The following is a 23290-nucleotide window of genomic DNA, read 5'->3' as shown; positions in this document are numbered from 1 at the left end:
CAGACTTGCCGCATCCTTGTGATACCAAACTGTCAGTCGTGTAGAAAGGAACCTATGAACCTGAGAAGCTGCAGTATTAAACTTGAAACTTTCCGATACATCTTGCTGAGAATGACACTAATGTTCTGTTGAATTCTGAGGCACTTATCTCCATTTTAGCCCTTTTTTGGTTCTGTGCCAGGAGGCAGCAGTCACCGAGCACCTGATAAAAATCTGTGAGCAGATTACCAGTTCCTTGGGCACTGATGCGTTCCCCACCTCTTCTGCTTTCACAGCCAGATGCAACCTCAGCGAGAGTGTAATCCTTCCTCTGCTTCGCTGGCTTGTGCTGACAGGTTTGCTGTGTATGAGGCTGTCCTCAGTTTTTCTGGTCTCTCTTCCTTCCAGAATGGCATGCTCTCTGAATGAGTGGCTGTGGCAGCATGAGTTCTGGCTGCCCCCAGGAATCACCTGGCAGGACATGCAAGAGTCTGAAGACGTCCATTACCCTCAGCCTCGTGATCTCCTGCTCAGTATCCCTTTTGCTTTAATCTTGGTTGTCATTCGATGTGCCTTTGAAAGGTAAGTTATTTAGTAGTGTTTGGGGTTTTTTAGGGATAATGCTGGCAGTTTGGGTCCAAAAGCTGGCTTTATTGTCTGTGGCAATGTATAACTGCAGAGGTCCACAGATACTCCAGGTCATAAAGTCTGCTGAGGTACATTTTCCAGCTCTTTCTTTCCAGCCCTGTGTACTGGCTAAAGAAGTGTGTTGAATATAGGACATAAACCCTACCCTTAAGGTCTAATTGTAAGCAATGTGACTTCCTACATTTAATACAGGTAGGCCCTAGATGAGGTTTATAATTGTGTTTTAGAAGGCAGACATGCAGTTTTGTGTTCTGTTGCACGTTACTTGCTGTTTCTGGGTCAAGCGCAGCAGAAATCATGTTTAGACTATGCAAATACAGTTACGTCTCCTTTATCTTGGGTAATGGGGATCTGGGGTATCGCACCTGACAGATAAGCCTGAATAAGATGCATTAGATGGGGCTGAGTCATCTGACCTCAGACTCAGCACCACATAGCCACACGAACATGTGCATATCACTGACCACTGCTCAGGGTTCAGGAATGTCATTTCTTTGGGAGTGCCATGTAGAGACATTTGTAGCTGCTGCTTTCTGGCCAGAGCCATTTGAGTGTTTTGCCTATTACTCTTCACTGCAGAAAATTTGGGAGTTATGGCAAAGGCACAGCTAGAAATCCTGCAGGGTTCATTGACTCTGAGTTTCATAAGGGTCCTGAGCTGGTGTTGTTGCTTTGTACAGTTTAGTCAATAGTTAGTGTGGTCTGCAATACAGTATGATTTGCCGGTAGATAACTGAGATTTACCATAGTGTCAGCCATTGTCAAGACTGCAAAGTCCCCTTTCATGATTTTGAATACTCTTCAAAGTTGTCTTCACTGGATTGAAAAATCCCTATTCCTAGTTGCTGATCAAAGAGGTAATCTTTTGAAATACTTTAGTCAAGTCTAGAGTGGCTTTAAGCTTAGGAAGAGGGGAAAAAAGACTTTTAAAGTGTTTTTGTCATCTTTTTTTTAAAAAGTGGCTGCACAAGAAAAGGAAGCAGACCTCTGTAAAGTAGAAAGATGTTTCTTCTCCAGATTCTCTGTGATACAAGGACAGCTTGGAAAAGTTTATAGAAGTTGAAATGATTCAGAGCTCTGCTGTGGAATGTTTCTAATAAAAAAAAAATCATTATAGCTAGTATTTTTACATTAACACAAATCCATGAATGATTCTTCAAATAATCATTTTATGAAGCTACAAAATTGGAATCCAAATCTCTTCTTTGTAAACAATATGTTTAGTATGCGTTCCATAAATTCCATGGATTTTATCCTGCACTTTCCTGGGGACACAGGTGTCTCGGTTACCTCTGCTGATGTGGGAACCAAGGTATTGTAGGTAACCATTAAAACACAAGTGAGTTGCATTTCTTCCTTGCTGATCTGCAAGACATGGCTGAATACAGTACTCCTTCGGGCAGGCACTGTCAGTCAGTGACTTGGACACATTTGCAATGTGAAGCTGGAGATTAGCCCCTGTGTCCTGCATTGACTAGAACTGTCCAATTCTAGGCTCCCCAGTACAAGACATGAACAGGAAGAAGAAGGAGCCGAACTCTTCTCAGTGGTGCCCAGTGACAGGACAAGAGGCAGTGGGCACAAATGGAAATGTGTGATACTCCATCTGAATATAAGAAAATGTTTATCTTGCTGTGAGAGCGGTCAAACATTGGAACAGGTTCCACAGAGGGAGAATGGAGTCTCCATCTGTGGAGATACTCGAAACCCAGCTGGACACAGCCTTCCACAGCCTGCTGTAGCTGACCCTGATTGAGCAGCCGAGGTGGGCTGGATGATCTCCAGAGGTCCCTTTCAGCATTGATTCTGTGCTGCTGTGACTCTGTCCCTTTATCCCCATTCCTCCTGCCACGCAGCTCCTAGTCAATCTAAATATCTTTTCCATCCACTTTAAGATGCGGATGGCCAGGTAAAAAGACTTTTTGCTTTCCTATCCAAACGCTGCCTCAGCTGGGAGAGTTTCCACAGGCCTGGTCCTACTCATTAATTTTAAAGCTGTTTTGATTCACAAACTTCATTAAATAAAAGCTTCTTGTCACACCCTTGAAAAAAGATAATATCACAAGCCCATTTTACTGCTCCAGGAAACCTATAATCATACCACTATCTTACCTATGCAAATTACAAGCCACTGTTCTGAGCTGTATTATTGTTTGTCCTAACTATCTGCAGTCATTTATTTCAGCATGACATTTTCTCATTCTCAATCATTACTCTTTCACACTCAGTTCATCCTGGAGAAGAAAGCTTCTGCTAGTGAATGGGAGGTATGAATCAAGTCCTCTGTTGCTCCGTTACCTTGTGTGTACAGTGGTGCTAGCCCTGTTTAAAATAATTTGCACAAAGTTTGAGAATTGCAGACTGAAAGGATGCATGTGTTATTTCTCATTCTCCGTGTAGATGGCCTTGACTTTGTAGCTTTGTACATCTGGTCTGTGGGTCAAAATGAGTGTATGTAACTAGTGTACAAGTTTGGTTTTGGTGGGTTTAGCTTGGCCTCTGGCAATTTATTCTACCCTCACTTATTACTTGCAACTGTGCATCAGGCGCAAAGCATTTTTTTCCTCTAGATACGCTCTGTGTTCCTGGTGGTGCCTGCTCTGGGATTTCAGAAATGCTGTAATATGTTCATGTCATTTATCTGTGTCAGAACTCCAGGAAAATACTAAGAGGCAGGAGAAGCCCAGAGGATTTTCTGCAATCCCTCGTTCAGCAACTACATCAGCCACCGTGCTTGGCCAATGGTTCCATCTTCTTGGTTTGGAGATTAAACCTGGGAAAGACCCTGCTTCCTCGAGCACAGATTTTCCTCTCCTTGGAACCTGCTGGCTGAACTGGGCAAAACTGAGACAGCGACATCCTTTTAACAACCAGTTATTCTGTGGATTAGGTGGTGGCTGTGGGAAGAGGACACGCAGTAGCTGGGTGGGGCCTGGGAGAGCTGAGGAGGTTGTGGGTGCAGCCCTGGGGGAGAAGAAACAGCTCACGCTTCGGTGAAGCAACTCTGCAGTGAGCCAGTTTGCTCTGGGGAAGGTGGGAAAATGGGGCATTCAGTGCTGGAGAGCAGAAAGCTTGTTATCGCTGCAGTGCTCCTAGTCTTTGCCACAATACTGAAGCAGGTGCTGGGGGAGGTAGGTAATGACGTCCTGACAAAAGAGAGGACTCAGAAGCTGGGAACCTCTCCCCTTCCTTTGAAGTTTCCAGATTGTGCTTGTGAGTAGGAGATATGTCCTGCACCCATAACTTGGAGCCTGATTTTAAGGACCTCTGTACCTTAGCAGAACTTTTCCCTGGACATATGCCTGCAAGCAGGGATGTCGGTTTCTCTTTTAGTTCTATAATGTTTGAGACCCTTTTCCATAAAAATCAAATTCTTGGAGTGCTATGATTATGAAGGAATCACAGCTTCTATTGCAAAGTGTTTCTTGCCTGTATGGTTAGGAAAAATGTGGGAATTGAAGTGCTTTGAGGGGATAGTAAAGCAGAAAGTTGAAAAACAGAATTTACATACAATTTAATTGTCTGATTTTGGACTTGACCAGTGATTTTTGGATATTGGGGAACTGAAAGCCAATGTCAGTGAATTTGAATCCAAATAGTTGCCAAATTGCACTAGAGGAGGATTTTAGTCAGAAAGATTAGGTCTTTTCTTAGGAGGGTTGTGACAGTACCTGAGCCATGTGTTGTACGTTAAAAGAAAGGGATGCTGTTGATCTGCACGGAACAGACACTTGAACTGAGAACCAGAAGAAAGATAGAAGAGGGCACCCCATTTCAGATATTTTATTTTTAAATGTATCTTTCTGAAATTCATTTTGCACAGAGACTTTTGTTGTTGATCAATAATCAGGAAGGATCTGAAAATAGCTTCCTGTTAGGTCCTATAGGCAGGTTTTTTATGCAGAGATGTGGGACACGTTGTAGTATTTAATTGAAAACTGGGAGCTGACTTGACTCAGTTTGGACAGTAGCACTGTAGTGACTTGAGATCTTGTATCAAACAGAACAGTCAGTTTAACTTCAATGTGAAGCATTCTCCTGTAAGCAAGAGAAGGTAGAGACTATTCCAGGAGCACAGGGATAGCCCTCTGCTGAAGGAAAGCATGAGGCTAGAAGAGATTGTGCAGTTCAAAGAATAGAAGTTCTGGTTGCTGCTGTCAGTGGTTCTGCATTTCTTAGTACTAGAAGATATTTGCAGAGTGGCATCCTTATAAATTAAAAAAACTTTAAAAAAACAAACCAAAAACCACCACCCCACCCCCAAAGTTAACCTATTTCTTGTATCTCATGCTAACTCTGAAAGCCTCTGCAGAAGCTGTGTAGCCCACTTTTGCAAGGTGGAGGAGTATCAATTTATGCCCCTTCATGATTAATCCGTTTAGTTTCAACTTCAGCAGGTTTCACACAAGACAGTTTGTTCTTTGGTGATTACTGAATAAAATGCCTTAGTATGAACTTTCCCGTGTAAACCATGAAGTGAGAGAGGCTCACTGATGAAGAAGGAGGCTTGAGATAAGAATCATCTCACTGACTGCGTCTTGCGTTACCTAGCGTGGTGAGCAGTACAGTTTAGTCCTCAGACTTTCTCCTTCTGTCTTCCAGAGAGCTGATAAACTGCCATGATGAGACCATCCCTGCAACTAAGATGATGAATCTGTGATGTTGAAATCAGTACAAGCATCATCCTCTTAGGGTTATGCTTGGAACAAGATTTAACTGAAAACTGAGTCAGAGCATACATCCAACATGTACAAACGTCCCTTAGGAAGAATTTCAGGCCTTGATTTCCCAATGATGTTCATAAAAGTAGGATTGGTCCCATAATTCATGGTTAAACTCAAAACCTCAACAACAAAGTAATTGTAACTTTGGTTAATTACACCCTGTCTTCATTAACTGCAGCTGGCTTGTTTCTGTTATAGTGAAATTTTATGCCATGACCATGACAAACCAGCAGGAAAGAGAGAGAAGACAGGTATTAAACAAAATTAAGAAATCAGTCAGGATAATTTAAATAGTTTTTCAATAAAAATCTTGTTGGCAAGCTGCCCTGACACCTGGCAGAAACATTCCCTTTCCTTTTAATGTGTCTGGAAAATTTCAGACCTTTCAGTTCCCGATGTGGACTGATAAGAAGCTGCAATAAGGTGGTTCTTCAACAACAGAACTTGATTACATCTTCCTCTTCAGAGGAGCTTGTATCAAATGACTTACCTTTGAAAAAGAAAGATCAGGCCCACTTCAAGGAATTGCTTAATATAAGAACCAAGACCTAGTGCAGAGCTTAGGGTAAATGTTTTCTCAATTTCTGTACAGTTGCAGATATCATTGAAATACTGTGTCATTGTTCTTAGCACAGGACCAGCCGGTTGAATATAACCGTTAACCCCTTTGATATTAAACAAATCATAAGATATAACTGAAACATTTCTTAAGAGCAATCAGAGCTGAAAAACAAAATTCCCAATGATGCCTATATTCCTCTGCCATCCAGCAGTCTGCTGGTTGCAGCAATGCCAGGGTGGTGCTGAATTTCCCTGAAACTAATCAAAGCTTACGCATAGCTTTTGCAATATCTATGTGTCTTGTTGGAAGGTAGCTAGCAAGCACATTTACCCCTGACCCTTCTGTTACGGTAGAAACATATCTTTGTCATTTGGCTTGGTACATCTTTGAATGTTGCTGTAGCCAGTGATGCCAAAGGAATTTCCCAGAGATGGTGAAAAAGGACAACTGATATACAGGCTGGTGGGCTGGCTGTGCAAAAGAAAGGTGGAAATCAGCTGTTATACAAGTGAACAAAATGTGTAACCATTCTGTGTTTTATGCCTTAATATAAGAGAAGTTACAACATTCCTTAGGTAAGTGGTCTGTTTATAAAATTGCTTTTGATACCTGTTAATTAAATTAAGAAACAGGTTCTTGAAAAGAAAACTTCCAAAAGACTCTTCTGGAAGGATGCTTTATCTAGAATAGTCCCTAAGCACATGCACATATGGAGTATAGGCTGTATGGTTAGAAGAGACCACAGGCAACAACACCATATAATCACAGTCATAAATATGTCCCATACTATTTTTAAGTAAAACATCTTTAAACACCTACATAGTGAAGTAGTTTCCACTTTGCAGCTTTTTTTGCTGCAAAGGAAAAAAAAAAAGGAAAAAAAAAAGAAAGAAATCCTGTTCCATGCCTGAATCATTAGGGATAACTGATCAGAGGACCTGCCTGAACAGCATGAAGACTGACCAGGCAGAGCAGGCTTGGGTCTCAGCACCTGCTTCCTCTGTGTGGTATTCATCAGCTTGTAACCACCCTCAACACCGATTTACAGCTGGTAACCCAATAACTGTTCAGGGAAGCTGTTAGCACCTTAAGCAAACAACTTTTACTCCAAAATACAGAGATAAGGTTTTCCAGCAATTTTGCCTGTTTGGTGTTCGGCAACAGTGCTGAAAAGTGCTTCTACGCAGACAGTCTGCTCTGTTTTCTAATGAGACTAACTGCATGCCAGTGGCACTGTATAAAAGGTAGTGATTAATAAGGAACAACTAATTCTCCAGAAATTCAAGGAGAATGCGGTTAATTTGGGCAGTTTTTTTAAAAATTGATTTGCCAAGTTTCCTGTTTGTGCAGGACCTTGCTTCACACCATTGATGAGTCTGTTTCCTACTGCCGAGGGAGAGAAGAGTGTTTGTAGTGGAGGAGTTGAATTGTTGAGCACAGCAATTCTGTGCTGTTTTGTTACCTCTTGGTAACTTTTTTCTGTTTATGCAGATTTTTTTATTTCCGTTGTTTCACTGTGAAAAACTGAAGATGCACAGCTAGCATAAGCATCTATTCCTTGTGACTAGGTTTCTAGTTGCTATGTCCTCATTTTACAACCAATGTTTGACTTGCATTAGGAAAAACAGAGGTAAGTTACTCCAGTAAAGACCAAGTGGCCTCCTGTTTCAGCAGGACATTTCTTCTGCATTAATGCCACGCATCCAGTAGAGCCTCCCTCTTGATCCTGAGCCTTAGTTCAGGATCCTAAGTCTGAGTTCTAAGACTTAGAGATCCTAAGTCCTTAGTTCAAGTGGATGCCATGTGTGTTCAGTATTCTAGATCAAGCAGTGAACAACATATAGGCCTTACCATCGATGTGGTACTCCACGTAAGCTGCAAGCAAGCCAAAGACCAATGGTAGGTATCGTGGCTGTCTCTGCAAGCCTGGGCTTTGTGCCATAATCCTGGACACCCAAGCAGAGTGGATTCAGAAGCTGACAAAGCAGGATATAGCATTCCCATCCTCATGTAGTTTTGAATATTGCAGCACAGAGCTCAGGACAGTAGAATACAAGTCCCACTGTTTCTGCTGTAAGTTTGGGGTTTTTTCTTCTCAGTTTCTTTGTCTATCTTACCTGCTTGACACGATACTTGTGCTTAGATTCAAAATGTGGGAGGCAGCTGTTATGTGCTTGTGCTGGTTTTGGCTTGGATAGAGTTAATTTTCTTCATAGTAGCTAGTATGGCGCTATGTTTTAGATTTGTGCTGAGAACAGCATTGATGATACAGAGATGTTTTGGTTATTGCTGAGCAGTGCTTACACGGTGTCAAGGCCTTTTCTGCTTCTCACCCCACCCCACCCCACCAGCGAGTAGGCTGGGGGTGCACAAGAAGTTGGGAGGCAATACAGCTGGTACAGCTGACCCCAGCTGACCCAGGGGATGTTCCATACCATATGATGTCATGCTCAGCAATAAAAGCTGAGGGATGAAGAGGAGGACATTCACAGTAATGGCATTTGTCTTCCCAAGTAACTATTACATGTGAAGAAATCCTGCTTTCCTGGAGATGGCTGAACACCTGCCTGCTGATGCAAAGTGGTGAACGAATTCCTTGTTTTGCTTTGCTTTGCTTGCGTGCGCGGCTTTTGCTTTACTTATTAAACTGTCTTTATCTCAACCCACGGGTTTTCTCACTTTTACTCTTCTGATTCCCTCCTCCATCCTGCCAGGAGGGAGTGAGGGAGGGCTGTGTGGTGCTTAGTTGCCGGCTGGGGTTAAACCACAACAGTACTACATCATGTTTTAACAGTGCTGCAATATCAGAAATCGCTGTTCGATTTTTGGCTGGACCTTTATCTTTTCTTCTGCAGAGCCATAGCCCTGCCCCTCAGTAGCAAACTGGGTGTGAGAGACAAGCAGAGACCAAAAGCTCAGCCCAACCCCATGCTGGAAACATTCTACAGTACACGCTGCAAGAACCCTGAAGAGGTGGGTCCTTTCTTGCTTTGCTTTTGTCTGGCTTTTGTGTCCTTAGCCAAATAAAATCCCATTTGGAATCCTGAAGTTTGGTAATGCCACTTATATTTGGAAGCTCAACAAAGCAGCAGGAACCCCTACAGCACTGGCCACCTGACACCAGCCAGTCACAGGGGTCATTCTGCAAATGCCATCAGCTATCAACTCTGCTTCTGAACATGTGCAAGTAGCAGTTTTCTATAGGTAGCATTCAAAAAATTTAAATCCCAAACTTCTATGGACAGGAAACTGTTCTCCCAAAGTAAATAATGACAATTCCTGTCCCCTCTTGTGTTTGCCTTATACATGGCACAAACTGAAACACAGGATGCTGTGTCTGAACATCAGGAAACACTTTCATACTGTGAGGGTGGCCAAGCACTGGAACAGGTTGCCCAAAGACATTGTGGAATCTCCATCCTTGGGGATACTCAAAAGCCATCTGGACATGGTCCTGGGCAACCAACTCTGCGTAGCTCTATTTGAGCAGGGGGTTTGGACCAGATGACCTCCAGAGGTCCCTTCCAACCCCAGCCATTCTGTGATGGCTTCTTTTCATATATTAGCAAAGCCATGTCACATCAGCTGCGTTGAACTGACTCCCACATTGCTAGTCCTTGCAGCTCAGCAGGTGTGGATTGCTTCATGCTCCTAGTTCTGGGGTGGGTCATTCTGTTGCTGTGCAATCCATGAGTTTGAGATTGGCCTTTCAGGAAGCCAGCTAAAGTCTTGGCCATCATCACAGTGATGGTAAGGAGTGTCAGAAAATTGCAAACACAAATGGTGGGTAGTTTTCCCATGTGAGATAAAAAGAGTGTTCTCGAAGAACTTGGCAGGATAATCCAGAGCTATAATGGCTGCTGCTGAGGGGAAAAAGCATTGGCAGGATTGTGAATTGTCAGGCAGTATTAGGATTTAACCTTGTCAGTGAAGTCCCTGGATGTGACCCCCTGTGATAGGGAAAGGAATCAGATTTTCTTTCAGCTCCTTTTTGCAGCCTTTCTTGGCCTTGAAGCAGTAGCTATTAACCCTTACCAAGGATGTATGAGCAGGGGGCTGGGGTTCCAGTCCCAAGGGGTAGTCCTAGCATGAACATGTTGCTGCCTTGACAAGGCTGTTGCTGCATGGTTCGTGCTGCAGTGGGGCATGTGAAGCCCCAGGGCATTCAGTACCAGGTTAAAAAAAGAATGGAGGCTAAAATAAAAATGCGGGCATTCATCTGGGTTGTGCAGCCAGCCTTTCTTCCCAGCAGTGGGAAGGAGTGTTGTCAGGAACACTTGCCAGTATGGTGGTCCCCAGCCTTCCTCCTGCCTGTCTGTCTGTGAAATCTGCACATTTCTCAGTAAAACTACTCCTGTCACAGAGATCTAACGCAAGGTGCAGCTTTGCAAGCAGGTTTTCCCCACAGCTCTCCCTGCACCCACACTGCATTGAAGCCAGCACTTTTATCGCAGAGAATCTGTGATAACCGGAGCATATCCTCACCATGAGACTCCTGACAGCAGTGTGATGTGGAGCAAGAACAGTGTAGCTGGCTGCTGCCTTGCTCTCTCTGTTCACCAGTTACACCTCAGCCAGTCTTCTAGCCTCCTCCCTCTCCCATGAGCTGTCAGACACCTGCTTATGAGTCAGCTTTTACTTGTCCAATACAAGGTGAGATTTTGCTGTTCTCAGCAGCCTTCTTGAGAGGAGTGCCACATTATGGAGCAGCTGGAGAATATAAGTCAATATGTCCATTTCTCTCCACCTCAAGAACAGAAGTCACTAAGTAAGAGTGGAAAGAATAACATCTGAAAATTAGTAATGAACGTACTTCTGTACAACATGCTCGAACTATGTAAGTCATTCACATGATACCATTAAGGTAAATGCATTCCATGAAAAATCATTGCTTTACTTAAAAAATAAGGCTATCCATGGTGACACTTCCAGAAGGAATATAAAACATGAAAAACTTTTTTCACGTCACATGCCAAACTCTTAAGAGCCTAAGGACAGGAAGAAAGGTAATTGCAGGATTTCTGTGGGTAATCTATTGAAAAATTATCCCTAACATGGTTACCACAACAGGGGAGTATCCAGTAGGAAAATGGTGTTGCCTCTGCTCACGACGTCAGTCAGGTTATTGGCTGATACTGCACCAGAATGCTGAAAGGCATGACAAGATTTGGTGCAGAACTTTATTTCAGCTGCAGTAAATCTTTCTTGGAGTGACAGATTTAAGGGACTTGGTCCCTGAAGACCGGGTAAGGAAGTGATTCAACCACAAACTCCTGTAAGGAGGCGAGACCAGCGTTTGAAAGGTGAAACTGTAGAAGTTCACATAAAAAATGTAAAGTTTCAACATTTAGCATTAATAACCAGTTGTTTATGGGGGGAATGGAAAGATTTTCCACAATCTGAGGTCTTTACACTAAGAATGGACAGCTTTCTGAAAGATGCCTTAGCCTGAACAGATTTGGGCTTGCCAGGAGCCTCCAGCTGGGCTCTGTGGTGGGTCAGACAAGGTGCCCATACTGCCCCTTCTGACCTCTGAACCTGGATCTGAACCCTGCTTCCTCACCTCTTTTCCAGGGTGAGCTGATCAGTTTAGCCAAACAGTGCGACCTGCCAGTGAGGAAGGTGGAGAGGTGGTTCCGGTGCCGGAGGAACACAGACCGACCCAGCCTGTCAAAGAAGTTTTGTGAGGCCTGGTGAGTGGGAGCACAAGTCATCATCAGCAGGGGCCTTTCATGGGTGCTGAGCTCCGCAGGCAGCTCACTGCCTCCCAGCCTGCCCTCCACCCCTACACAGAGCATCCTGGGTCTTCCCTGCCCCACCTGGTTCTTCTGCAACTCTGCTGCTTCTCTGTTACTGAAACATTCCTTGCTTTTCATTCCCAAGTCTCCTTTTACTTCTGTCTCACCTTTATTCCTTATAGGGCCTCTGTTTCTGACTTTGTAAGACTGGCATTCTGCTTTAAAACACAGTTGTACCTGAAAAACTCCCTACTGTTTTGCATCTTACTGCTTCTTGCTGCTTTGCTGCTGTTTTGGTGCCTCCAACAGTCAGCCTTTCTGTTGCCTTTCCCGTGACTTCCCTTTGTCTCACTGCAGGCTTATTCCTTCTGCTGCATCTTTTCTGCAACTGTTCTGCGCACTGTTGCTTTCTAAAGTCACATGCAGTGGGCTAGATTGTATTCTGCTGTCGGTTGACTTGAGCATCCTGAAAGTCAAAAACCAGCACCCTTTTATAGTGGCATAAAAAGGGGCCTATGTGCAAGCTTGTGTTTTCCAAAAAGCAAAACTCTTCTTGGAAACAGCTGTGTGGAAATCCTCCTTATTATCTGGAGGCACAAAATAAATCTCACGTCAGCCAGTTCTGTGAATGTTAGTCCTGGCTAAGCTTTCCACAGTAAAGGAGGATTCTCCTAAGCTTGATGAAATGCTTATGAGTGGCTGCTCTGCTGTTCGTGTAAGGAAGTAGGTTCTCCCAGGAAAGCCACAGAGATGAAAGAAATCATTAAATACCTGCAGTGCTATTCATCTGTCTAAAAGTGCGTATCCATAGGGTAGACATCAACTTTGAGCTAATCACCTCGTGCTCCATTTAGTACTTAACCTCTAATTCAAAACCCCTGTCTAAAAACCGTAACTGAAAAAGAAAGAATAAAAAAAGGATGTGTATTATTTATTGATAATATTCCAGATAGTTGCAGTTAGACCTATTTACAAAATCTGTGAACAAAGAGTTGTAAAGCAACCATGCGTAATCTGCTGCCATCAAGATGAAGTCTAAGTTCTCCCTACACTCCCTACACTCAGCTTACTTGCAGTAAATAGTAACACTCAACAGTAAATTCTTTTCTGACTCAACTCACTGAGGATGGTGTCCTTCCATCTGCCCGCTGTCACCATTTGCAGTCTGTAAAAAGAATGTCCTTTCAATGTGACCTAGTAGCTTTGTACAGTTCATGTCTCTCTTGGAGTTCCAGGTGGAGTCCCTCTCAAAATGTAGTTACTTCTGATGTGTTATGGAGATTTTTGGAAATTAAAGGACTGGTTTAGACAGTTTTACTCCTTTGAAGATTTCCTGTGTTTAGTTTATTAATAACTTGTTTATTCTGTTGGGGTGAAATTTCCCTCATTCCTTCCTGTATGTGTATATATTCAGTGTGACCTGCCTCTGTCCAGTGAACTTGGCAAACATTTTATATGTACTTCTGTGTGGGTTTAATGTGGGTAAAACATTACCAGCTCCTGACTGAGACCAAACATGACAGTAATTACTTATTTTACATTATAATGAATTTAGCATGCCTAATCTCCAAAAGCCTAGGAGAGAGATTGGCATTGTTTGACTTTTACCCATGCATCTGCTAGTGCAGGGAAGGTTTGGGATGATTATCTGGGTGATCTTAATCAACGGGATTCTTGTACTTTCTGCCGTCTCCAACGCAGAAGAATTGCTCTTCGTGAAGTCTGTTGAATATGCTAGTGATGTGCAAAGAGCCACTCCCGTTATGATCTGGGCAAACTTTGAACATATTAATGTATGACTTTGCCTTAATAGTGTCATTCTTTGAGTGAGTGTGATTGATACGCAGAATTGCAGTTTGGTGGTTAATGAATGGGATTCTAACATACTTCTTTTTATTTGTTCGTAGCTGGAGGTTTACATTTTACATCACTTCTTTCTTCACTGGACTTGCTGTCCTGTACGATGTGAGTATCCAAGCAGTGCTGTTTGCTGTTCTACCTAGCCAGTGCCTGCAAGAATGGCAGGGTTTTTTGTCAAACATGTCCTTTCAGACCTTCTTATAGAGGTTTTCCCACCACATCAGTCTGTGTCCTCTGCACAGCACACTTATGAGACCACATACATATTGGACCATGCTTATTTTAAAAACTCAAACTCAAACCCCACAGGTTTCATCTTCTGGCAGAGCAGAAGACAATGGGGACTGTGTAAAAATACATTTCCGTGGGGTAGGAGATGGAACACATGGAGGCTGCAGGGCCTGTTTGTGTGTTGTATCCAATACCTGTTTAAGGCAAAAAACTCAGGCTTCCTTTGGAGCATGGACTGCAGTTTAATAATTTTCTTTATTAATTTTCTTTTCCTTACCCAAGGTGGATTGGTTCAGGCTCATGGCTCTGCCTTTTCCCTGATTTGTTAAATAATGAGTTCTCTTGATACGAATTGAACTGCCTCAACAGGCAGAGGAGGTAATAGAAGCCGTGTGTATGCTTTAAGCACTGAGCTGTCTTCACTAAGCTGGGACTAGGGGCACTGGTCATCCTCTGGCTGTGTTTTAAAGGTTACCCTGGCTTTTTTGCTGAATCCAATTCCCTAGGTGAGCTTTGCAAAAGTTTTCCACACTGGCACCTCCTGGGGGGTTAAGTAATGGAAAACCGGCAGATCCCAAGACAGCAGGCACAAACTATGCTTGTCACTTCTCATTATTGTAACAAGTGGAGAACTTTTGAACTTATGCTGACTTTCAAGTCAGAATTTAAGGTACTCTAGGAGTATGAGTATTACAGGATGAGCTAGCAGAGGAGTGAAGGTATCTAAATCCCAACTGCAGTGTTTTGTGGACCTGTACATCAAAATAGAAGGCTATTCTTTGAGGCTGGCTATGAAAGTTTAGTATGGATGGCCTGCTTAGCATAGTACAAGAGTCCTGTGGCAACAGAACGGGCAAAATCCTGTTCTTCTGCTTGTTATCTGACCATTCTTGGAATGAAAGATCATCTTCACTTTTTGTGAAAGTCTTTTCTTTATTCGGTTCACATCTTGCAATTTTCACAAAAAAAGGAGGTATCTATCCTATGAACAGCATCTCTAGATCCCATAGCAAATAGCATGTTATTCTGTTATCTAAAATTGTACAAAAATGACTACGTTAAAAAGAAGGACAAAGAATTAATGTGACAGGGCTTATTTGCATGTGACATTTCCTGACTTTGCATGTTTACTTTGTAATTTGAGTAGTATTTTAATATGCATTTGTTTTTGTGAAACACCCTTCTTTAGGAAAAAAGCAAGTGTTTAAATTCGATATTAGTAGCTTTAGACTTATGGCAAAAACCTCTGCCCCATGAGTCAATGAAATAGCAAGTAGCAATAGAAAGTTATCTCACAGTAGGCCACCAGAAAACAGCTTTATTTGCTGGGAGTAGAGGAATGATGAAATTCAGGGATCTGGGGTTCCCTTCTAGTTTAGGTAACATGGTGTGCTATAGTTGTTTCAGAGTTTTTGCTTTGTCCTCTCTGATTCTATATCACACGTCTCTCCTGGTTCTGTACCTCTGTATTTGCTGTAAATCCTACTCCCAGCCCCAAACCCTGGCAACAGAAGGCTGTGTCTACTCCTAATTAGCACTGCTCGTAAATAAACACTGCTTCCTGCTTCCCTTCCAGATTGCTCATGCACCAGCAGGTGCTCAATGAGAGAAGAAGAAGTGTTGCCTTCTTGCTCTTAGCTCTGATATCTGGAGCCTTGTAGGACTGTTACAGAAAATCACCCTTGCAGACGTGGCATATAGTATGTTCCATCACTGTGTGCCTAGGACGTGCTTGCTCTGATCAAATCTGGGCACAGCGAAGGGTCAGAGCATGCTCCATGCAGGACGAACTTTTGGGGACTTCAGTTGCCATGTTTCTATGAAAGTTTCTAAGCTGCCAAGTTCTAAACTACCAATTTTCTGTGAAGTGTAAACAAAGTAGGATCTTTTCAGAGGTTCATTACTTAACAGGCTGCAGCATGATCCTCACCATTAGAGGACAAACCATGTTCCTGACACACAAGTTTTCAGCTGCCTTACCACGCTTAAGTGTTGTTGTCCAAACCACAGAGATTCTTAATGAAATAGTTGTAAGAATATTTTAATATATTCAAAACATAACCACCACCACCCAAACTTGTAGAAGGCTGCAGCAAGTTGGTAGAAATCTTCCATGAGCTATTTTATTTAGAAATGGGCTAAACAGCATGTGACATTTCAGTGCAGTAGCCACAAATTGACAATGTCACAAGCAACTGCAAGTTCTTGCAGTGGAAATCTCTTGGCAACTGAATTCCAGACGCTGCGACCAGCTCTGCTTGCAATAAAGTACAACAAAGTCTGTAGTAGTAACAAACAAAAGGAGTTAGACAGTTGGTAAGAGAAGAATTCCTCTCACATTCGTGTTGCATTTTCTTTCCAGAAGCCTTGGCTTTGGGACCATAGGGAGTGCTGGACAGGATATCCACAACAGGTGAGTCATGCAAGAGGGAAAATTGCTGTTATAAATCATGCATTGTCTTTCAATATCTTTGGAAAATCAGGTTATATTAGTGACAAAAGAGAGGGTGCTGAATTAAATTTAGACTCAAGAGCCTTAAGAATTTAAAGCCAGACCCTTGTCAAGGGAGAATGTCTTTGTATCTGGTGTAATCCAAGCCCAATAGAGGATGAGTCAGGAAAGCAGGAGGAGACTGCAGAAATAAAGGGAAAGTGAGAGTTCTGACCAGGTGAGCTGAGAAACTGAAAAATGGGAATGCTCCAAGGTTGTTTAGTTTGTAGAAGAGACTGAGGCCAGAGAAGAACATGTTGCCTGAGGGGAAGTGAAGACTTCAGTGGAGAGTATGTAGAGCAGAGGACATGCTCTGAATGGTATGCTGTGTACTTTCAGCTTTATTGAAGAATCATGTTCACGGTGCTCCCCAAGGAGTTTCCCAGTGGAACTGGCAGTATAGCCAGTAGCAATACAGCATCATTCCCATTAAGTTCAGAGAATGCTGTCTTACATTGTAAAACTGTATATTCTGAGTTTTTTCACAACAGTACTGCAAGAAGCTGTCCAGTGGGTTGGAAAGCCTACATCTCTTATCAGCCCAGCCCAGAATAACCTCAATGAAAACTGCCAGCTAGGCAGAAAATTTTCTCCTTGTTCCTCAACACAAGGAGCAAAGATAGCCCAGACCAGAATTACCTCAATGAAAATTGCCGGCTAGGCAGAAAATTTGCTCCTTGTTCCTCAACACAAGGAGCAAAGATAGCCCAGACCAGAATTACCTCAATGAAAATTGCCAGCTAGGCACAAAAATTGCTCTTTGTTCCTCAACACAAGGAGCAAAGGTAGCAACCAAAAGCCAGGTACTTTTTTGACCAGCTGCCTCCCTTGTTATGCCTACTCCCATAACTTGAGAAGTTGGAAGAGTTAGAAAGGAGCTTCACCCACTGAGCACAGGAGCTATTGCCTGCTTTGCTTTTCCCCTTATGTTTTTATGTGCTCTGAATTCTCTAGAGGAGATGACTATTGCCTGTTCTGTAGCAGGAGCCTTCCTATATCACACTGCTGTGGATGTCAGAGCAGACATAGTAAAGAGAGCTAAATTTCATTAAAGTGAAAAATCTGATTCCAACTTTGGAAGAGGTTCCTCTATCCTATGGGAGCAGCTGGTAAGTGTTTGTAGCAGGATAGTAATCTGTATTATCATGCAGGAAGCTGCCATGCACAGGATTTTACAGTACTAGAATTTCCTGGGTAGGAAATAAAATCTTTCATTAACTGAAGAGGAGGCTGAAGGAAACTTGATCCCAGTACCAAGACAAAGTGAAGACTGCCTATGTTCCAGGACTTTTTGGTCTGGCAGTCAAAGTTAGAGCAAGACCTCATGACTGTATATTGAGGTTGCAGACCCGTAAAGGGAAATGTAATGCACAATTTTAACAGTGTGAGCCACAGGAAACATAATGGAACAAATGAGTGATGAATAAGGTAGTATCTTTCAAGCCAAGTCTCCAAACAATCCACTGTCACTCAAAGGCAGAAATTTTAGGCGCAAATCTGTAGTTCAGTGTGAAAGCCAAACCATACAAACAGGTGGTGCTTGAATAGGAATGTAAGACTAAAAGGATCACTTGGGTCCTTGCCTCCCATTCTGTACATTTGGAGTCCATGTCTTTTCAAAAACAATCCAAGTCATCATAACAGCACACCGGGGTGGGTTGACTCTGGCTGGCCACCAGGTGCCCACCAACCCACTCTGTCTCCCCTCTCCTCAGCTGGACAGAGGAGAGAAAATACAACGAAAGGCTTGTGGGTCGAGATAAGGACAGGAAGATCACTTACCAATTACCATCACGGGCAAACCAGGCTTGTCTTGGGGAAATTAATTTAATTTATTGCCAATCAAATCAGAGTAGGATTGTGAGAAATAAGAACAAATCTAAAAACACCTTTCCCCCACTCCTCCCTTCTTCCTGGGCTCAGCTTCACTCCTGACTTCTCTACTTCTCGCCCCGAGCTGCACAGGGGGATGGGGAACAGGGGTTGCAGTCAGTTCATCGCACATTGTCTTTGCCAGTCCTTCCTCCTCACACTCTTCCCCTGCTCCAGCGTGGGGTCGCACCCACAGGAGACAGTCCTCCACAAACTTCTCCACCATGGGTCCTTCCCGTAGGGAACAGTCCTTCAGGAACAGACTGCTCTGGCACGGGTCCCCCCATGGGGCCACAGGTCCTGCTAGGAGCCTGCTCCAGTGTGGGCTCTCCATGGGGTCACAGCCTTCTTCGGGCACATCAACCTGCTCCAGCGTCAGGTCCTCCACAGGCTGCAGGGGAATCTGCTCCAGCACCTGGAGCACCTCATCCTTCTCCTTCTTCACTGACCTGGGAGTCTACAGAGTTGTTTCTCTCACATATTCTCACTCCTGTCTACCAGCTGCTGGTGTGCAGTGGTTTTTACCCCTTCTTAAATATGTTATCACAGAGGTGCTACCACCGTCGCTGATGGGCTCAGCTTTGGCCAGCGGCAGGTCCATCCTGGAGCTGTCTGGAACTGGCTCTGTCAGGCATAGGGCAGCTTCTGGCATCTTCTCACAGAAGCCACCCCTGCAGCACCGCTCCTCCACCCCCCTACCAAAACCTTGCCACATAAACCCCATACACACACTTTGCAACATCTGTAACAAACAGAAAAGACCAAAACCAGACCTAGTCATGTCCCACTGGCAAAGAGCAAGAAAGGTCAAGGACAAACCTGTGTATTGGCAGGAACAAAGAATGTATTAAATACAATTTCTGCTAAACAGACCTTGTCCTGTGCTAAACACAATGACAAAAGAAATGCTAGTTCTCCCAGATAATCTGATCTTTGGGAAAAAAATCCCTTCTGATCCAGAGCTCCTGTTTGGATAACCTGCAGAGTGTGAACAGCATGTACCAGCCTGGGAGATGTTAACTGTCTCCCCTGCTAGCACCAGTGCATCCAGCTGTGCTTCCTCTTGCGGCCAATCACTGGTGCCACAAAGGAAAACAAACTAAAATCTATGAAGGCCATAAATCAACACTTTGGGTAGAGAAAGCCCAAATAAATTGGTATTTGGGAGCACCATACTCCATGATTCTTTGGAAAAGCTAGTTGCAAAGCCCCTTTAGTCATAGGAATTTTTTTTATTGACTAGGTTCAGGTTTAAGGAGGCCATATAGTGCCACAACAGTGAAAAATTACTTGTTAAATAGCATATATCTTGCTAAGTGGGTCTAAGCTTTTAGTTTTCCAGCTGTAAAACCCCAGAAAAATTACCCAGAAGAATGCAAATTACTGTTCACACTGAGATTGCACTTTACCCCATTAGTTTGATTCAACTGAAAAATCTGTGAAGGGTACAATGTGTCTGAAGCATCTCCTTGAATCCTAAAAAGGGTATGATTTATTCAGCTACTACTTAGCTATTTCACCATAATGGAATGGTTTACATAGCTTTTAAAGCTCTATACTGACTGCTCAGGAATCTGCACAGTGCTGAAGAAATGCTGAAAATATTCTGGATCTTCCGGGTGATTCCCTAAATGTTCCACATGGTGCATCAAAGTGGAATTTCCCCTGCTATTTGCATTTGCTTCAGCACAGATGAGATTTAATAAGTAACCATATAGTTCAATTGAAGTATTTCCTCCTGAAGCTCCAAGAACCAGTTTTGTTGGTTTGGTTGTCTGGTATTCTTTTGCCTAGGAAGCAGTCTTCACTTCCAGCCCTTGCTCTACTTTATCTGATGGGTATTTCACTGTCTCTCCCCCTCTCACAGCCTCTCCAACCCTCCCTGTTCTGGTACTACCTGCTGGAGCTCTCCTTCTACTGGTCACTGGTCTTCACCCTGCCTTTTGATGTGAAGAGGAAGGTGAGTGGCAGCCTCAGAGAAGAATCAAGCACAAACAGGACCCAAGCTGATCGCTCAGGAGAGTGATCTCCAAGAGCACGTGTGTAGTGCTAGTCTGAGGTTTTGGGGGATTCTGCCCTTGCTCATTCCCAGGAATTTCCATTCCCAACCACTGGCTTCCCTCTCCTCTGGGAAGTGGAGAACACGAACCTAACAGAAAGGTGCAAACTAGTGCAGAGTTCTCAATCCAAACTTCAAAATTGCTCTTCTGGGACTCTTCTAAGCTGCACTGATCATAGAGACAGGAAAAGAGATGATTCTCTGCCAGTTAAGCTGCATGTGTTCCTATGTGCCAGTGCCCCGACAGACAGGGTGCTGCGTGATTACATAGGCATACACATGCATTGAGGCTGCAAATATACACTTACGAGGAAAGGGTGGTTGTGAGTCTCCATCAGCGAGCCTGGCGGTATGAGATGATTGTGCAAACAGGTAGGCATGCACAGGGGCACAGAGCAGAGATGGATATGGGCACTGCTTTGTGACAGAAAGGAAGCGCTCTTTATGTTGAATTTGTCTGTACTGAATCATTGGCTTTTATTATTCTGTATTCTGATTTGCACCATCATCAGACCATTACTGGTGGACTGGAGGGAAAGAGTGTTCTTTGTTGTGAGATCCTCAGTTTCCAGTATAAACTCTTCATTCCAGCTTCTCTTGGTTACCTGCATTTCTAGAATGTGTTTGGTAAAACAGTTATATGGGTAAGACCTTATAGTGGGAGGTTTCTTAAGTCATTGGGTAGAGACATTTCATTGCTACCTGCAGGAGGCATGCTTTAACCAGGGCAGAAGGTGCATTATGTATTTTATTCTCTGCTGTCCCCTTTCTCATCAGGATTTCAAGGAGCAGATAGTCCATCATGCTGCAACCATTTTCCTGATCAGTTTCTCCTACTGTGCCAATTACATCCGCATTGGGACACTGGTGATGGTGATTCACGATGCTTCTGATTGCTTCCTAGAGGTGAGCGCCACAACTTAAATGCTAGGCAAAGCCTAGTTAGCAATGGTGCTCTTCAGCCAAAGGGTGTCTTTTGATCTAGCACAGCATGGGCCAAGCATTATGGTGTTTCACAGATAACTCAATACTGATCTCCTGACCCAGCCCAGGGTGCCCTGCAGGGACCCAGGAAGAAGCATGATTACCTGCATGCAGATTGTATTGTATCTGGCTCATTAGCCTCCTGGAGCATGTGCAGATGCACTGTCTTGGCCTGCTGTTTTATTGTTCTTTCTCCTTCCAGCCAACTAAGATATTCAATTACATGAAGTGGAAAAAAACTTGTGACAGCCTCTTTATGATCTTCTCAGCTGTTTTCCTCATCAGCCGCCTGGTCATTTTCCCCTACACGTAAGTCTGCTGCAGTCAAGGGAAATGGAAAAGCTGCTGTCTGAGACAGGATAATTCAGCTGGGTGCTGAATCTTTTGCTGCAGCCTTTGCTTTTCAATCCTTGAGCATATGTCCCAGCCCTTTGCATAGGCTACAGTGCCACATGGCTGTTGCACCTGCCTTGGGGTAAACTAAGGTGGTCTGCCTTGGAGTTCATAGAGTAGTTTTAAAGTCCTGAAGTATACTGCAGAGGAGAAGTCCTCGGCCTGTGGCTCTATCCTGCTTATTTCTGGTGGGGACCTGAGAGTTGGCTCACATGTGTTATACGTAAGAAGGAGGTGACTGACCTGAAGCTTCCTCTATGACTAGAGCTTTCTGGGGCTTAATTACGGCCCTCCTAACAACAAGCTTTCCCTCCACTGCAATTCCCTCTTTCTTGCAGAGTGCTCTATAACACCTACTATTACTCCATGGAGATATTCCAACCTTTCTTTGGATACTACTTCATGAATGGTCTCCTGATAATTCTGCAGCTGCTCCATGTCTTCTGGTCCTGCCTAATTATTCACATGGTCTACAAGTTCATCCTCCAGGGCACGGTATGGATCACTTTTTATTCCCCTGTACATCACATGGGGAGGGAGGGTCCACCTAGGCCGCTTGGGAGCACAGGAGTTCATCTGGGATGGATTCCTTCTTGCCCTAGTGAAATTATACATGTACATTCCTAGCAGTGGGTTGAAAGGAACACTCACTATTATTAGGGAAAGTTGACCAAAAAAAGGTAAAGTTTTTATGAGTCACTACAATATTGGGTCCGCTTCTGATGCTTGTATTCAAGAAGAATGCGGATTGGACTCCAGGGAAGATTTCCATGAACAAAGCCAATGACATCTGAGTAAGGATCCCAACACTTAGGCCAGTATGCTTTGCATTTGTAACAAACTAAGATATCAAGGCAGGGAAAGTTGTCATGATTGGTGAGGCCAGTGCAAAAGCGCTTCCGTTATAGTACAGGATTTTTAATTACAATGTTACTGAGATCACAGAATCACAGAATGGCTGAGGTTGGAAGGTACCTCTGGAAGTCTTGTCCATATTCCCAGGCTCAAGCAAGGTCACCTAGAGTAGGTTGCCCAGGACCACGTCCAGACAGCTTTGGAATATCTCCAAGGACGGAGACTCCACAACCTCTCTGGGCACCCTGTGCCAGTGTTTGGTCACCCTCGGTAAAAAAGTGTTTCCTGATGCTCAGAGGGAGCCTCCTGTGTTTCAGTTTGTGCCCATTGCCACTTGTTCTGTCACTGGGCACTACTGAGAAGAGCCTGGCTCTGTCTTCTTTACACCTTCCCTTCAGGTATTAATATACATTGATAACATCTCCCTGAGCCTTCCCTTCTCCAGGCTGAACAGTCCCAGCTCTCTCAGCGTTTCCTCCTATATGAGGTGGTCCAGTCCTTTCATCATCTTTGCAGTCCTTCACTGGACTGTCTGCAGTATGTCCATGTCTCTCTTGTACTGAGAAGCCCAGAACTGGACAAAGCACTCCAGGTGTGGCCTTACCAGTGCTGAGCAGAGGGGAAGGATCACCTCCCTCAACCTGCTGGCAACAGTCCTCCTAATGCAGGCCTGGAAGGGCAAGGGCACATTGGTGGCTCATGTTCAACTTGGTGTCTGCCAGGACCTCCAGGTTTTTCTTAGAAAAGCTGGTCAGCCCCCAGCATTTACTGGTGCCGAGGGTTGTTCTTCCACAGGTGCACAACTTCACACTTCCCCATGTTGAACTTCACAAGGTTCCTGTCAGCCCACAGCCTGTCAAGGTCCCTCTGGATGGCAGCACAATCCTCTGGCAT

General features: G+C 43.9%; 1 protein-coding gene across 1 annotated transcript in view; it reads left to right on the top strand.

Annotated features, from left to right (window-relative positions):
• Positions 1-388: 388 nt before the first annotated feature.
• Positions 389-23290, top strand: part of CERS4 (ceramide synthase 4) — a 27000-nt gene continuing 4098 nt past the window's right edge. The window contains exons 1-9 of the mRNA XM_010580821.1: positions 389-561; positions 8769-8886; positions 11488-11606; positions 13559-13616; positions 16105-16155; positions 19973-20065; positions 20942-21070; positions 21351-21457; positions 21880-22036. Of these exons, the coding sequence (XP_010579123.1) occupies positions 389-561; positions 8769-8886; positions 11488-11606; positions 13559-13616; positions 16105-16155; positions 19973-20065; positions 20942-21070; positions 21351-21457; positions 21880-22036 (1005 nt within the window). The remainder of the gene's footprint in view (positions 562-8768; positions 8887-11487; positions 11607-13558; positions 13617-16104; positions 16156-19972; positions 20066-20941; positions 21071-21350; positions 21458-21879; positions 22037-23290) is intronic.

The sequence above is a fragment of the Haliaeetus leucocephalus genome, unplaced genomic scaffold (assembly GCF_000737465.1).
Source record: "Haliaeetus leucocephalus isolate CR32 unplaced genomic scaffold, Haliaeetus_leucocephalus-4.0 Scaffold76, whole genome shotgun sequence".
Classification (NCBI taxonomy): Eukaryota; Metazoa; Chordata; class Aves; order Accipitriformes; family Accipitridae; genus Haliaeetus; species Haliaeetus leucocephalus.
The sequence above is the reverse complement of the archived record's forward strand: the minus strand, read 5'-3'. Positions and strand labels throughout refer to the sequence as shown.